This window comes from Apostichopus japonicus, chromosome 8 (genome assembly GCF_037975245.1).
Source record: "Apostichopus japonicus isolate 1M-3 chromosome 8, ASM3797524v1, whole genome shotgun sequence".
Classification (NCBI taxonomy): Eukaryota; Metazoa; Echinodermata; class Holothuroidea; order Aspidochirotida; family Stichopodidae; genus Apostichopus; species Apostichopus japonicus.
This window is the reverse complement of record NC_092568.1, coordinates 18,133,026-18,150,203: the sequence shown is the minus strand read 5'-3', so window position 1 is coordinate 18,150,203 and position 17,178 is coordinate 18,133,026. Positions and strand designations below refer to the sequence as shown.

Sequence of the window (17,178 nt, the reverse complement as noted above, 5' to 3'; positions counted from 1 at the left end):
TATATATATATATATATATATATATATATATATATATTCTATTTTTGGTCACTCCTGAGATCTGCTACGCGTCTAACGTGGTAAGTATACACGCATACGTAAAAAATGGCTTCGATAGTAATATTTTAATGACCACAAAACTATTCTTGTGACATTGATGTGATGTCAAAGATCATTTGGAATCAGAGAAACTGACATAGAATTCTCCCAGTGTTTATCAACTTTAATCCTATAAAAAGGATCATTTCTATATCATATTGCCCAATTTTCGTACGAAGAACCTCCAACATTTGGTCGAGCTCATACCAAGATATAAGATGAGTACTTCATGAAGGACGCAACAATTATCAAGTGTCTCTGGTCATTGGGTGATCATGCCCATCCCCACCTCCCTCGTTCCATTGTTCTTGTTGTTCTTATGTGTAGACATCCTTTCATATAGCTCCTTTCAATAATAGCTTAAACTGCCCCCAGTGTGTCAGCTAGCTCGTCCCTTCCGTCGCCCCTAGCCCCCCCCCCCCCACATCCACCTCTTCACCCACAACGCATTGTAATTAGGTGAAATTATTGAGGTATTGTAAGGTCGACGAAGTGAAATTCTCTTCTTGCAGCTCCATTAGTTGTTTCTAATATAACATAGATCCCTGTTTACACAGTATGCAAGGTATATACTGTATGCTTTCATTACTGGCGAAGAAATGGGTTCGAATCTAGCTAATTACTTCTTAAAATAATCCCTAAGAATTTTCCGTTACATTTGCTTCAAATTAGATCTATATATATTGTTGCGTTACCTATGTAGAGAAGCTTAATCTATAGACGGACGAAACCTTCAACCAATAACAGTAATGTTTGTCAAATGTAAATTATCCTCATGCATATTCATGACAAACTACTAGAATACTCTCACGTGATTGGCTGCCGTTTGATGTATGGCGGTGTTTCAGATGTACCGTCTCCTTGATGAAAGAACAGATGGATGAAGGGACACCATGATACGTTTGCGTCGTTTGGGGTTTGAAACGCAACCCACCAGATGCTTACAGATAGTTTTCCTGTTTTCATTTCCCCTCCTCTGTTTCATAATTGTGTCCGTTTCTAATTACGATCCTTGTATATATGGTAAACTATGTCAATGACTTATTACGTCTGCCCGTTCACCTGTTATATAAAGTACACGTTATCTTATTCTCTCCTTTCTAGCAAAGTTTCACAAATGGGAGAGGAATCCATTGCTGGACGCGACAGAAAATGTGAGAATTTTATTATCGATATTACAACTTGGATGGCAAGATTAGTTTACATGTATACGACCATTCAGACCTCTACTGTAGAATGCACGAAAAAAAAAACACCCAAAATATCGTCTGAAGTGAAATTAATCAATTGAGCAGTCGTCTGCACGATCAAATTTCTGTTGCAAGAGCAGTAAGACTGAGAAATGACCTGGGTCAAGATGTTGAAAGTAAGGAGGGGTACAGAATTTCTCGGAGGAGGCGGCCTGCCCCGAGACAATTAAGAAAACTGATAAAAAGCAAGAAAAGCCGGCACGCGTAGCACGCCAGATTGTTGAAACTTTGTATCTTGTTTTCAGCAAAACTGTGTTTGCAGCTAACATCCAGTGCCCCCTCCCGTTAAATATAATAATCACTGAGGAGAAGAGGAAGGGTCTGTTCTACTATTGACACTCTCTGGATCCGTCGGAAGGTGCTCTCCAGAGGCAGTTACTACGAGATGAGGAAGGTCGCTGCTATGAGGGTGAGTCTCCAGACAACTGTCTAGCTACAATTCCCTAAATTATTACTATAAAAATGTCAACTACTTTGCACCTTGCAATACATCCCATTCAGGGGGAGGGGCGGAGCCAGGACGGGTGGCAAAAGCTCCAGCTTTGTGAGAAACTCGTACTCGAAGTGCCGTTTTTTCCAAAGTTTCGCAATGAAAAAGTGTCGTTTTTATTGAATAACATTCAAAATGCTGAAACTTGTGGTACTGGGTAGAGATGGTCAAGTTTGTTGAGGCATTTGTAGGTGATATTTCGGTGTGTCCCCTCAAATCAAAATCACATGCCTACAACTGGGCTTTAAAGTATGTGCTCCACCCCCCCCCCACCCCCTCCAAGATTGAAAATTCTTCCAATGCCTCTGATTCGATGCTTCATGTGAGAAGTATCTACATGTTCTGATGCGTATACTGACTTAAGGCTTAATTTGTCGATCATATTCCCCTTGCTCACATGTTTGAGCAGGTTGGTTAACTAAAAAAGAAACAATATGAAATTAGAAAATGCAATAAAGCACCTGTTCCCATCCCCACCCATGATGGGAAAGGCTGAATATGCCACTACAAATAATTAATGAAAAACATTGTTAAGTGTCTGGGCAACAAATTACTCTGGATTGAATCATATAATTACATATAACTTGTGAATTTAGGACTACTATGAATAACCAAGAAAGGAGGGTGTGTGGTCTACTTTGAAGAATATTCATTTATTTTGGTAAAATTGATATATATATATATATATGTCAAGATATATTTTACATTAATGTTATACGAACAATATATACAATAGCAGGAATATGTTTGAAGAAATTCAAATGTACCAATCTCTTTTAAAAAATCAATCGAATGTTACTTCTTTCCCGTTATATACCGTAAATAAAGAATAACGGAGCATACTTGATGTTTGTTGCAGTTTCTTTTTTTATTCTTATTTTCTCATCATTTTTGCAAGTATTTGCTATATTACAGAGTCACTCCTCAGAAGAAATAAGATTACTACTTTTTTATTTCAGTTTATTGTTGGCCTGGGTTTCAAACCCCAAAATCGGCATTTTGCACTTTTCTTCCTTCCATTCTGAAGTTGAAATATTAGAAACGGTCATACTTTCTCAACATTTAATGTGTCACAAAGTACTTCATGACTACTTTCAGTTAACTTTCATTTAAAAAAAAAACCTTTTTCAAACGGGATAAGTAATTAATGTACATTTAACCTTAAGTAAACTTTCAGGTTATGGTAACTTTAAATGTACTCTGTCTTGAGTATGGATCAGACTTGCTCTAACAAATGCAAAAATTTCATCTTGTCTAAGTAATATTACTTTCAAAATAAAATAAAACTGTTAAGCAAACTACTTATATTACTTTCCTCAAATCTTTTTAATACTACACTGGATTGACAGTGTTTAGTAAGTGATGATTCTTAAAGTGCAAGTTGCTTTATCCACATTAAACTTTCATTCAGTTGCATGTGTTAAGAGCCCCTCCCCCCCTTCACCCCACCCTGCTAACCTCCATCACCTGATGGGATAAAGATGTTAAAGAAATTAATTATTAGCATTTAGACCTAAGAATATGATAATTTATAGTCTGACTATGCCTCAGATTGCACCGTTTGACGTCTTACAAGACAGCCACATTCAAATACGGCACAACCACACCCCTCATTTAAATATTTGTGATCCACCTAAAGCCCATCCATAAAGGTTCATGGCCCTAACAAACTCAGTTGGGGGAGTCTGGCCACCACCCCCCCCCCCACCTTTGAAATCCTGTGCAAGTCAACGCTGTCAATCAAACATATTTTGAGCTTTCCATATACATCACCACTATGATTATAGTTACAATCGACGTGATTTACACTCTCTCGCACCATTTTGCATCATAATTCATAATTTTGAGATAATATCCAATATATATATATAGTCAGTTAAACTTAGAAGCAAAATTCAGGAGCACAGACAATGCTTTTCTGTTCATTTAAAATGCCATCTTGTCTTTGGTTAAACGAATGAATTAGTTTACTAACATGCTCAAAATATGAAACGTCATCATGGGAATACTGACAGAAGAAATGATTTTTACAAGTTGTAACTGTTTGTAGTCACTTCTGCTGCTGTCTGTCTAATTATCACTTCAAATTCATGTCCAGGATGTACTTGCCTATCCCAGCAACATTCACAGAGCTTGTAGTCGATGCAGTCCTTGCATTTGAAGAGCTTTCCTCGAACGGGTCTTTCCCCACAGTTGTCACAACGGACAAAAAGGTGAGGAGGCTGAGAAAACCAAAGAAGAGTAAATGAAAAAAAAAAGTATTTATAGGAAATGCGTATCATGTAAGATTGCTAGCTTAGCTTCATAACATGCTGTTCGTGCAACAACTTAGGACGCATCATAGAAAGGATGAGAACGCTCTTTGTTGACGTCGTTGTGCAAATGGTTCGGGCCACTCCATCGAGTGCGGTTAGGTAGGCTATATGTATTTTATTACGCAGTGGCCAACTGTAGCCTTGTAAAAGGCTATAGGCTAAATTTAGCTAATTGCATCTGCCAAACTAAGTAGCTGAAACAGTAGGCCTGAATGTTACTACGATTATAATCGAGTTAGCGGAGCTGAGGAGTATTCAAGATCAAAAGAGCACTGACAAAATACCATGCAACAAAAACAACAATTTTCAGCAATTTTTCGATACTGAAAGGGGGAAGCAGTTGCTCCCACTGCTCCCCACCCCCCCCCCCCGGCTACATCCCTGACATTATAACCAATGGCTATTTAATCATCAATACGATGATGTCAGTTCTACTATAAATTTCCATCGCTCACTGTTAAAGCAAAAGCAAAAATGTTAATGGCACCATAAGAGCTCCTTACCTCTGACCCATTAAATTGGTAAACTCCATGATCGCTATGGCCTTCCCTCTGCATGCAACATTGACAGAAGTATAAACGACTTGCGCAAGTCTTACATCTGTAATAGCTTCCAACGATTGGATTCTCTTGGCACTCACTGCAGGTATATTGAGAGTTCCTTGCCTGAATTATAGTTGGGAAATAAAATTAAAAATTTAATACATAATAATACAAACATGATACATTAGGAGAAACAAACATACTTACATACATTACCAAATGTCACTAGGGATAAACAAGATAAAGTTTGATATGCATACTCCCCCTCCCCAACCCCCCACCCCCTACTCCTTACCTTTTATTTATTCAATTTATCCTATCAGAAAGGAAAAGTTGGAAGCGACTAACCTATAAACTTCAATTTTGGTGCCAGTTAATATTGTATTTAAAGTTTTGTTGGTTTTTTGCCCACCATTCTTAGAAGTATGTAGCTACTAAGTTAATATTAGATGTCACATCATGAGAATAGAATACTGAATTACATTCAGTCTTTAGGGGAATTACAGCAGCTGATTGGTGTCTGCAACAATCACACAGAAAAGGTCTACAGACACAGAAAGGTTGTCCTTGCTTGTTTTCCATTAGTGTTACTATACATGTTTGAATGCCTTTTAGAAGTTTTTATTTACTGACCTAAACAAAATATTAATAGCTTGACCATGTCCTAAAACTCCTTCATAGCCAGGTCTGATGAGAGGAAAGAGGGGGGGGGGGAAGAGGGGGCAGGTGGGTCAGTGTAATTGCAACTGTGGGGCCTGGGACCAGTTATTGGGCAATATGGCATAAGTATGTTCTCATTTTCATAATATTATATTAAACAAAGACTTCCAGAGGGGGGCCTTGTGACATGTCCCTATGGAATGACCTGGCCCTTAACACTCCTGTTCATAGCAGGTTTATGATGATATAGTTAAGATTAATAGTTTAACTATGGTTAACATTAACCCATAGATTTTAATAAATGGTACCAGTCTTCATACATTTAGAATCAGAGGAATGCACCTACGGGATTCATTCCCTCCGAGAAGAGATTTCAAAACGACCACTCTCATTACCTCTTCACCGCTGAATTCTTTAAACTGATGGTCGGAATGAATATTTCTGTCTTTACAAATTTCGCAGAGATTAAACTGAAGACAAGTCCAGCACCTGAACCTTGTTCCAATGATTGGGCTTTCTTTACACCCATCACACTTGTACTGATGTCTTCTCTGAAATAAACAGAAACAAGCATTGATTGCAAAAATTTCCAGATAACTCACATTTTGTAAAAGTCTTAGAAAACAAGCTATAACATTCTAGAAGCATCCATTCTATTCAAGTATACAATTTAGTGACCTTTAACAATGCTTATTACACAGTTATTTGAAATAAATAGTTTGCGGTTTGGAGTCAAACGGACCATGGAAAATATCACTGCCACCTCCAACAGTCAGAGTCAAAAGCTTGAATATGACAGCTGGCCGCAAGTATCAAATGCCAATCGAGGGATACCACAGATTAAGTATCAGGGTTTCTCTTTCATTGTCTCCATTCTCTTTCTCGAGATGTCTATTTTCCAGCTAAACAACTTAGCTCAAGCAACTTGAAGAGATTTCCGAACACCTCAAATACCTCAATTCCCGAAAATGTGGTGAAGGCATGGTCGGGATGCAGACCCTCCATTTTGCAGCTACGACAGAGATTATACCGCTGGCATTCCGTACATCTGAAACGATCCCCGAGGATGGACCCCCTGAGACACCCGTCGCAGGACCGATCATGATAAACCTGAAAGAAAAGAAGCAACAAGTTGGGAAAGAGACTACAGAATATTAAACCCGAGGCTGTTATTTTGCTCTCTCAACTTTAGCGATAAATACGATTCGATAGAACCAAAAGGGAGAACAAAAATTGCAACATGATCGGCCCAAGAAGATCAATATTTTGACTGATTGATTTGTTGGGATAATTTATTATTGATTAGGGTCAAAATATTTACACCACCAGGTATGTAGCAATGCCAATTGATTTGTTGGAGAGCTGTATATTTTCATACAATCACAACGCAAGATTTTTCATACCATTACCATAGAAATTTACATAATTTAAATAAAACACACTCGACTGCTCCTGTTTGTTAAAAAACATGCTAGTGAATAAATAACACACTCCATTTCTATTAATGGATGTCAAGTTCTCATGGTTTCCAAGTTTTTACCATTTTAAGCTCAAGTGTAAGGTTTGAATGCAATGGAAAGTTTTTGCAGTGTTTTAAGTCATCCATCTTAAGACCATTCTATGAAAAAACAATTTTGATAGCAATGTCAAATGACTGTCCAATTTAGTGCACTTCTTGCCATCAATAAGTGGCACCTATTTGAATGCAATATTTGACATTATTGGTAATACTCACCAAAGTATAGAATTTACAGCATTCACATTGTTCACAACATCTTTAAATCTGTTTTGAATTTGAACGTTTCAATACTACAACTTAGTGGAGACAGCATGCAGAGTTTGGCTTTTCTAGACCCTTAATACGATAGTACACTTGTTTTTTTATGTAGTAAATGAGAACAACCTACCATCCATTTTCCCTTGGCAAGTTCAAAGGTCATCCCATATGTAACCAACACCACTGGAAAGGAAATATAAAAAGAATATTAAAACTGTCACCAAATGAAGCTACAAAGAAGAGAGAGGTTAAAGAATGTGGTGCAAATATTAAATATGAAGCTTGAAAAACAAAAAAATGCAAAATTCTCACAAAACCAGGAATCGTACCCCATGGCTTCACCACAAAAATATGCCACTTTTGTCCACACAGCAAAAGATGGAGAGCTTCACCTAACCTCTTTCACAGGTTTCACAAAAAGCATGTACTCGCGGGGTCCCATTTTGTAGCATAACCATAGATATCGGTCCAGCGATTTGAAACCCCACTGTAAACTAGGATCGAGGAAGGATCGGACCCTGAGCTCCTTCTAAAATTTGTAATGGAGCTGAAGGTCGACCCAAGATCAAGGGTGACACTTGTTTTCCGTTGTTTTGGTAACATGAGTAAATCTGTCGCAATAGTAGCGGGTGATTATATCAACAGTGTTCTACCTCACACAGCTGATGATTTTGGGGCGTTTGGAGATCGCAAACAAACGGTCTGATACCGAAGCAGGCAGAGGTTCAAAATCAGATTATCTTGTTTTTACCGCCTAACACCGAGTGCAGGGATCTGATCCCTAAAGTAAATACAGCCTTACATCCCTGCTACATTGATATTAGAAAAACTGCATCCTTTTGACATGTTTACGAATCAAGAGCTTGTCATGTAACAACTTTTGGAAAAAAACCTTCAAAAGGTAAGCACTTAATCTGTGCAATTACCTTTGGTCTGTTTATCATGAAAAATTTCCCACAGGTCTTCAGCCGGAAACGGAGTATCGTTAACAATTCTGTAGAAATGGATAGAAAATAATGCATTCAGTTTGATAACCATTACCTTTTGTAAGAATGTACTCTACCTGGAGATTTTCAAGGATAAATTGGATTGAAGGTCCCCCACATTCTCTGCTTCTTCCAAGAATCCCTCCATTCCATCCCGCCCCCTCCCCCGCCCTCCTCCATCCCACTTCATACACACACACACACATACACACATGTTTGTATTACATTCAGACCGAGGACCCCATTGTGTTTTCCATTGTTCAAATCCACGTACCCTAACCTTAACAATACCCCATACAATAGAATTCTTCCGAGGACGTGGTGATTCTTTAGAAATCACAACCGAGGACCTGAAATTCTTTTGTACAACGCACCAAAATTCTCATAGTTTTCACATTCTTTTTGAAAAATACTACCTCTGGCTATTCACTACTGATATATTTTTCTTCTCCTCCTTCTCTATACTTAAGTTCTTTTTTCTTAAATTGATTAACTCTTCAGGGGTTAAAACTGAAAGCCAAGCTTCTGACCCACGAAAATGCCAAAAATAAATTGCCACTTACTTAAGGGTCTGAAGACTTGCACATCTCTTCAGCCACGGTAAGATTACTTTACCGGGCCAGTTGTTGAGTTTGATCTTCCTTGCCGTCGGAAGTGGTTGTAAGTGCACTCCGGACGGAAGAACCAAGTTGTCCGTTTCCTTGATGTGACGAGATCGGATAGTGACGCGATTTATCTCAATCTGTGGGAGCATATTTTTGCATGTTAAAAAGTTAGGTTATCTTTCTCCAAGTCTCTTGTATATGAACTGCACCTGTGCAAGAATCCCCATGAGACTGCCCCAAAATCAATCTTGGAAAGCGGGCTATGTATAATACTACTATATTTGCAGTGAAAAACAATACCAAACACCAACACCTCTCTTCCCCGGCCTCCATGAAACACAACTGAAAATCTTGCATCTTCCTTCTATCCACCACCAGGCGGTTAGACTGGGGCACAAGGGCGCTGTGCCTCATCACACCCCACCACTTAAGCCCCCCCTCCCCCAGGCTGCTGTTTCACTGCCATGCATGTGTACAAAACAAGTTATGTACACTTTATATTATCCCTACACCACCACCTCACCCAGCTCAGGATAACCGGCTAAATGCTCGTCTCCCACCCACCTCATATTATACCAAAAGACAACTCTGGTAAAGAAATGGGTAGAAAATATATAGAATGTGACTGCAAACTTAATCGATGTAACTTTAGCAATATTTGGAAGCCAACATGAACATCAGCAGCCTGTTTTCCTTTTTTTCTTTTTATTAAGTACAGGAAACCCAAAACGTAAAAACCTGTTGATCGGAGGCATATCGGAACAGTGACGCTGTGGCCTGATGCAGCATCCCGTGATGGGAGAGGGAGAAGTCAAACTTCTCGGCACAAATCATTTTGATCAAATCCATCAAAGGAGTCTTGTCTCCACTGTGTTCATGCAGACACAGGCAGAAGATGTCCACCAGTGGCTTCCCTTCGACCTGCTGCAGGCATTTTTCAAGTATCGGTCTGACTGTTGTCGGATTCAGACCGCACGTGAAGCGTAGAAGATGCTGAAGGCTGTTCGGGTCTATCTGCTCTAGTTTCTCCGCAAACAATTCTGGCTCGGATTCTGCTAACCCGGACAGGTACTTGGCTCCGAACCACTCCTGAAAACGATCCTTCATAAACCTGACGCTCATTGGTGTCGATTCCTCGTTGCCATGGAGATCGACCTCTTCCTCCTCCTCCTCCTCCTCGACTAGCACACCGTTCTCAATCAGACCTACGTAACCGGGGTCGTCGTGTAGCTCTTCTACGCGCCACGATCGACAATCAGTTACGAGACCCTCAAAGGCTCGTTCGCATATCAGAGAAGCGGATTCTTCACACGGACGTTTATTCGATGTCTTCGCTCTTCCAGGGTATCTCTTAACTTTTCTGCAGTGTGCGAGGCAGGGTTCAATGCATCTGAATGCTCCTGTGGCAGTGTCGAGTCTAAAATCGGCTAGACTTCCTGTCATATCCCTGATAACATGAGGAATACCCACAAAGAAGCGAGGAACAGCCATCAGACTCTCGAGGATATCGTTCTCGGATAACAGTTTCCAAAACTTCTGGATCGAACCGTCTTCGCCGTCGAGGACATTCCTGACGTAGGCGCAATGTTGATTCCACTGGAACCCGTCGAGTCTGACCCTCGCTACAGAGCAGTTGTAGAGATCGGAGACGCAAGATTTTCTGGTGGTGAGGAGAATCTTGACTCTACTTAGCGACCGACCTTTCATGAGATCCTTGACCACGTCCTCGTCCATGTAACGTTCGGCTGTCCTCCCCGAGTATTCGTCGAGTCCGTCTAGCGCCAAGACCTTGCACGATCCGTCCTTCAAGATGTCCTCGATGTCCTCCGCTTCTAACTTGCAATCTGTTGGGAGGAGAGTCTCCTTGATGGCCTTGTGTATCGACCAACCGGGCTTCATTTCATTCATGGACAGAAGTACAAATATATCGACCTTGTCCATGGGGGCCACCTTACTGCACCAGAGGTACGCTAACTGATGCATCAGGGTGGTCTTACCGCAGCCGGGATCTCCCTCGATGACGATTCTCTTGGCTTCGGCCAGATGTTCGCTAGTGAATAACGCCTTGTAAGTCTTCAGCGAATTCCAACTGCCGGCATGCCGGCTGCTCTTTGTCTGGTCCAGAATAGAGACTCCTATGTCTACGAATAGTTTCTTTATATGCCACCTCTGCGCACGTCTCCGTGGAACCGGTGTCATGCTGGAGTTGACGTCTTCATATTTCTTCCATAGATGTTCAATCAACAACATCCTGTTATCTGAAAAGCAGTAGAAAAAAACACAGTGTGGCTTTAATATTATCCTACTACTGTTTGTTCAGTGGTCTTATTGCTCAATGCTACTTACCATAGCAACAACATAGGTCAAAGGTTATCCAATGGAGCTCTTCGAGGTTTCTACAGATGGTGCTGTCATCTCAGTCCTATTGTGCGAGTACACTTGCACTGTAATTCAGATCTCTAAATCGATCGTGTGAAAGTGCCCATAAGTATGGGAACCGAGGGGTGAATTTGCATCAGACAGGTTATGATGAATGTTCCTTCATTAGATTCATGCTAGAGAGATTCAATGGGGTATAAGTGGTCAAAGTTGTCTTAAATAAGGGACCAGTTGTGGCATTTTTGCAATACATCTTTAGTACCTGATATATCTTTACGAATAAATCCTTCGTCTTATTGATAAGTATAAAACTGACTCAAAGTAGATTTATCGACTGACTGTATAAGCTATTTAATAGAATATTACAATATCATGTAGCATATGTTGTATAATTTGATCTAAAAAAATGACTATAGATATTGTTTTCTTTTTTTGCTTTATTTCTTAAAGTACCATTTTTGATCCTTTGTCTTTCAGCTGGTGAATCTGCAAAACTTTCTCGTGATCTCTTGAATTCGTTATCTTCCTGTGAGCCTTAAAAAGCAAGGACATAGAAAACTAGTAAGGACACTAAAAAAGCAAATAAATTCAACAATCTTCTCTCTCTCTCAAGATAAAAATGAACCAGAAGCAATAGAAAACTTTCATAATTTTATAAACTTCTATATGAAATGCTAAAAGAATTATGGAAAATTATATACATTTTTACAGTTTTAAAGAAAGGTGGATGCGCATTTCATTTGCCAAATTTTATCCAAATTTGTGATAATTTCTACATATTGTTCTTTCATATCCTCCTTTAAATCACTAACTAATGACAGTTTGTCAGTACTAGTGCTTTGAAACATGATATGGGAGGACAGTTTAGAGTGGTTTTAGCATTATCAAAAACCTCTCGCAAACTGATTGGTTTAGATAACCATCTCATGCATATTGTAACAAGCAACAAATAGGTAGAAGCTATTAGAGAGTTAGTTTAGTTTAGTAGAAAAAAAAAGGATCAGGAGGGACACTCAAGTCCCCATCAAGGACCCTATAAAGAGAGCAAAAAAACTGAAGACACAAACACTCAGACCCGATTACAATGCTTAAAGTGCTTGTCCAAAGCATTCTTAAACCCATTGACACTACTTGCAAGTCCAACTTTCTCGAGCAAACCGTTCCACTCATTCACAACGCTATTACAAAAAAAGTTATGCCGAATATTAATCTTACTTTGTGACTTTTGGAGTTTAAGACAAATGACCTCTGGTACAACTACTATTAGCAAACATGAACAAGTCGGTGAAGGATAAATTGTCAAAACCATACACAATCTTGAAAACCTGAATCAAGTCACCACGTAACCTCCTAAGTTCCAGTATGGTGAGATTCAACGGTTGTAAAATAAGGAACACTCTTTATGGAACGAATCATCCTTGTAGCCCTCCTCTGGACCTTTTCAAGTACTTCCTTTAGCAAAATATGGGTTCCAAGCCTGCACAGCATACTCCAGATGAGGCCTAACCAACTGCTTAATAAAGCCTAACTACGATGTCCTCTTTCAGAAAACTGAAGTTCCTCTTGATCATACCTAAAACCCTATTTACCTCTTTTAGCAGCTTCAAGACAGTTAATATTTCCAGCAGAAGGGGATCAAAACTCACCTCCAGGATGAGGTCTCTTCACAGGCGACTGTATCTCTGGCACTGAGTAAAGAATCACAAGAAATACAAAAAAAATAATACGAGAAATATATCTGAGGAGTAGTTATGTTCATGGTAGTCTAAACAGAACCATTAAAGGCATTGAAGACTCGCCCCAAACTGTGTGCCGCGCTCTGAAAAAGTTAACTTTCCGTTGCTTGCATATGAAGTTTTCTTCTTGTCTCTACATCTAGACCTGAGATGTCTATCGCTGCCGCTATGTTCACTGTGTTGTGGGTATTGACCGTAGCTCTATGTATTGACTGTACACTAGTATCTAATTACTGACGGTAGCAAGCTGTGTGTGAATTTTCTGGGATCGATGGTGGTGTCTAACACTTCTGTTACACCTCATTTGAAACTAGGTCAGATTACCAGCATGAGACGTTTCTTTGTGCGCGAGTCTTCACTCCCTTTAAAATTGAAACAACATACAATATAGACCTCAAGGAGGTTGAAAAGGAAAAAAGTATATTAAATTTGTTTATACCGCAAAATATTTTTTTCTTTCTTGGACTAAAAGATTGTCACCACATGCCTCTCTTTGTTTGAATGAGGACTTGTATGAAACAGATGAAAAGTTACAAACCAATTACAAAGTATGCTGCAACTTTGATAGTTTTTTTTTGTATTTAGAGCTTCATCAAATGGGCAACTTTCTCTTTTGGAGAAATTTTGTGATATTCAATTAAATCCACAATTCTAACTCCCAAAATCAATTTTTGTTGTTAAGTTTGAATTTTACGAAGAGCAGTGAAACCACTCGCTTCAAAACATTTCAAATTTCCTGACTTCAATTCATAAAATACCTGATGCTTATTTTTGCAATCAGTTATGAAAAAAATTGTAAGTTTATGACACATCATCCTACCTACGTACCATAAGAACTGTTTTGCTGATACATGTTATTCACAGTCACATTACAATCTTGATAGCAGCGATTTCTATCTCCGTTGATCTGTAATGTTGTAGGCTGGGATGATGATGGAAAATTCAACTGCAGGGTGGAAAAAAATGCAATGTATCATATCAAATTATAAAATGTATATGTAAAACACAAATTTTCAGGAATTATGCACACATCTGTGTGGTATATCAATAAGAACAAACTTCTGCCTCATATTGTGTGAATAGAACCTACTAGCAATCTATGACAGCAAGCCTTTCCTCAGTGAAGAGAGATAACTAAAATATATTTATTGTTTTTAGTTTTCATTTTGGCTACTTGGATGCCGACAGAGAGGAAAAGGATGGCTGTGGAAGAAATTGGCTCTTCTACTTGTATGATTTATGCAAAAAGGGCAAGTTTAATGTGCAACCAACATGATGCTCAAACATCCTGGATTTGAGCACAAGATGTACTGGACTGACAGAGAGAGACTTATCAAATATAAAAAAAAAAAGATATATAAGAATTTGATAGAAAAATGTTCTATTGTTTATTCTTGCTTGCTGTACTGTACACTAATACATAATAAAATGCCAGTCAACAAGACATTAAAACTATTTCTGAAATAAACTATCAACTAATATTCCTTAACGAATTCACAGTCCAAACTTTGTGATCTCATCAGCCGGTGAGATCAATTGTATAAACTGACGACTTCTACAACGCCATCACCCAACGACAGAGAATTTTATAAACCACATAAAGTGGAGCAATTTAGCAGATTTATATGCAACAATCACGATGCTACATTGATAAGATAATATTTATACAAGATATTATACAAAGTAGTGATACATAGCTACAGTTCATTTCATACAGAACAGGGAATCCTTTATCCAGGGTATCGCATCACAAAAAATATATTTAAAAAAAACCTATGCAAAATGGTCAAATTGCTTTGTAGTTGTGCAAAGATGCATAGAGCAGTTTTGTACACAGAAGCTTTAGTTGAAGATACCTTCAAAAGTGCTACACAAAATTTGAAATACTAAATTATCTCATGCAAAGGGAACACTCTGTAACGTCTGAAGGGTAACCACACAAGTTATTAAGTTGGAAGTGCCTGCAATCTTTCTCTGATACTATGAGTAGGATTTACTCTTACTGCTGATAAACTTTTCAAACTTAAGTGGCAGTTTTATGATTATTTCCGATGCTTAGAAGCTGTCTTACATTTGTGAAAAACATATTTCAATAGGATTTGCTATGTGTATCTCATATCTGTACTTGCTAGGTGTAAAAATAGGTAGAGGAGTATATAGAAATCCTCCATGATTCTCTAAGTACTTCTTTACTTCATTCTGCTTCTTGCAGTTTGAAAGCAACTTACTGTTTAGATCGTCAATATAATAAACCATAAAATTTAAAAACCAAAATTACTTTACCATTATGTTCTTGTCCTGGCAATCAATTTGTATATTTTTTGAATCTTCAAGGGAGAGCATTATACTGTTCGAATCTGGATTCTCATCTACTCTGTGTAGTTTCACCTGAAAGAAGAGTAGGCAAGAGATTCAGGCATTATACATACTTTTAAAATGAATGCACTATTGAACATCTCGACAAATCATAAGCCACTCTGCCCGCCTCCCTCTCCCCCTATGCCCCCACCCCCCCCATAATCGCAACAAAAAAATTAATGTACATACACACAAGTATTCAGTGAAATAATCATAAAATTCAATACAGTATGATATGATGAGCTTAACCTTCATAAACTGTAGCTGTGCTTATATATGTATAGTACAAGCTTATTTTCTTGTAAAGAGATTAACACAGCTGTATGAACCAGACAAAACTATCTTGAGGTAGTCTTTCTTTTTCGATCTTTCATTTGTGAGCCTTAATTTTAGTCTCCTAAGGAAGTATCTATTTTTGAGAGCTTTCCAGTATGTGCCTTATGAAAAGAACATTCAAGATTCACAACAGCACAAGGCTATTAATGTGACTGAGATAGGACTTTAATTCACTTAAAGTTCACCCAGTAATCTTCCTCTTCTGTATGACAACAATACATACCTCTCTTGTTTCTTCACTTGATTTCATCTGCCTGGATTCCGCTACGAGGACCAAAGCCTTTTCCTGATTGGATCCGTCCATCTTTGCCTGAGATGAAGTTTAACAGACATGACATGTAACTAGCAATAGAACAGCTTTCAATTAAACTTGCATAATTTTGAATGTCATGTAAACCAAGATAATTATCCTTCCTGCAAACCTCTGATGATCAATCTGCCCCAACACAGAATATAAATAAATGACACAATGTTAATAATTCTGTACAAAAGTAGGTTTTTTCTTGGATCTAGACTTTGCAAAGATTAAGGCTATACTGTAATACATATAACATATGTTTACCATGTTACACCTTTATAGTGATTTATAACATAAACTTTACATCTATATTCCATTTATCTATCTATATTATATTTTCAAGAAAGCTAGCTCAGTGGCTAACGCTGGTGCCTTTCAATCATAAGGTCCCAAGTTCGAGTAACTCCAAGATTAATGTATGTCGTCCAGTTACAGAGTTGTTAACAATTGACAATTCATAATCATGGTTGTTAAATATGAATCTAAGAGACTGACTTCGGCCAGTTTGCGGCTTTGATAAGCCAATGAGGCTTTTTCGCGAGTTCCTGCTTGCAGGAGGATCTAAAATATATACATATATACATCCATACATTATATTAATATAGTAACACATGTATTTTAATCAATTCATGAAATAATGTCAAAAAAGGCATCTCATACTGGTGGCTCCAGTTATGAGGCACTCCAGAATTCACACGGGCAAATTTTACTGATTGCTGAATATTTCTGAATTTTCCCTTATTCACACCTTGTTCACAACATGTAGATCAATAGTTTACATATTTTGACAAAAATTAGAAGAAACTGAGGCTGAGGGCAGTTTCCGTATCTTTATCTTTGTAAATAATGGGGCGGTATCAATCTTCTTACAATGAGTGGAACGATTCCGGAATGCACTAGGATGAGGTAAGATACAATACTTTGTGTTAATGCAGTCTATAATTTACACCTTAAAACCGATCACAGTTGGCCACTGCACTAGGCCTACTATAGGTCTTAACTTAGGCTAGACCTAAATATTCCTAATTGTGTTAGTGTTATGCCTAAATTTCCAATAGGACAAATTGCCTTAAACTAGTTAGATCTACCCAACTTAATTACACTGAGGAGCAGTCTAAACTGTGATCACTGACATCTTTCAAGAAAGCGGAAGCAGATATTATCTAAGTTGTACATTCATTATGACTCGTTCTCGTCCAACAGTATACCTTTGCCCGGATTTATCCCTCCTAACGTTAGTTCTTCTGAGTAGGTCTACTGGAACCGGAACTTGGAAGAAAAAAAGTAAACAAGCAAACGAAGGGTACATCGAGAAGAGGCTGTCTATATTAAAACACTACTACCACT

The 17,178-nt window shown here is 38.4% G+C and overlaps 1 protein-coding gene across 5 annotated transcripts; it reads right to left on the bottom strand.

Moving 5' to 3' along the window:
- Positions 1–2,688: 2,688 nt before the first annotated feature.
- On the bottom strand, positions 2,689–17,178 carry LOC139970846 (uncharacterized). 5 transcript variants are annotated; one of them, XM_071976883.1, is made up of 14 exons: positions 17,040–17,178; positions 15,757–15,843; positions 15,123–15,227; positions 13,668–13,785; positions 12,750–12,791; positions 11,557–11,637; positions 9,463–10,982; positions 8,683–8,861; positions 8,060–8,127; positions 7,264–7,316; positions 6,311–6,466; positions 5,752–5,907; positions 4,658–4,819; positions 2,689–4,061 (listed from the first exon to the last, which is right to left on the bottom strand). In XM_071976883.1, the coding sequence occupies exons 2-14, from the start codon at positions 15,835–15,837 to the stop codon at positions 3,867–3,869; spliced, it is 2,916 nt and encodes a 971-aa protein (XP_071832984.1). In that variant the 5' UTR covers positions 15,838–15,843; positions 17,040–17,178; the 3' UTR covers positions 2,689–3,866. The 5 variants fall into 5 exon arrangements, with proteins under 5 accessions (XP_071832984.1, XP_071832988.1, XP_071832985.1 ...); XM_071976887.1 differs by having other exon boundaries at positions 16,933–17,055; XM_071976884.1 differs by lacking the exon at positions 17,040–17,178 and adding an exon at positions 16,920–17,039.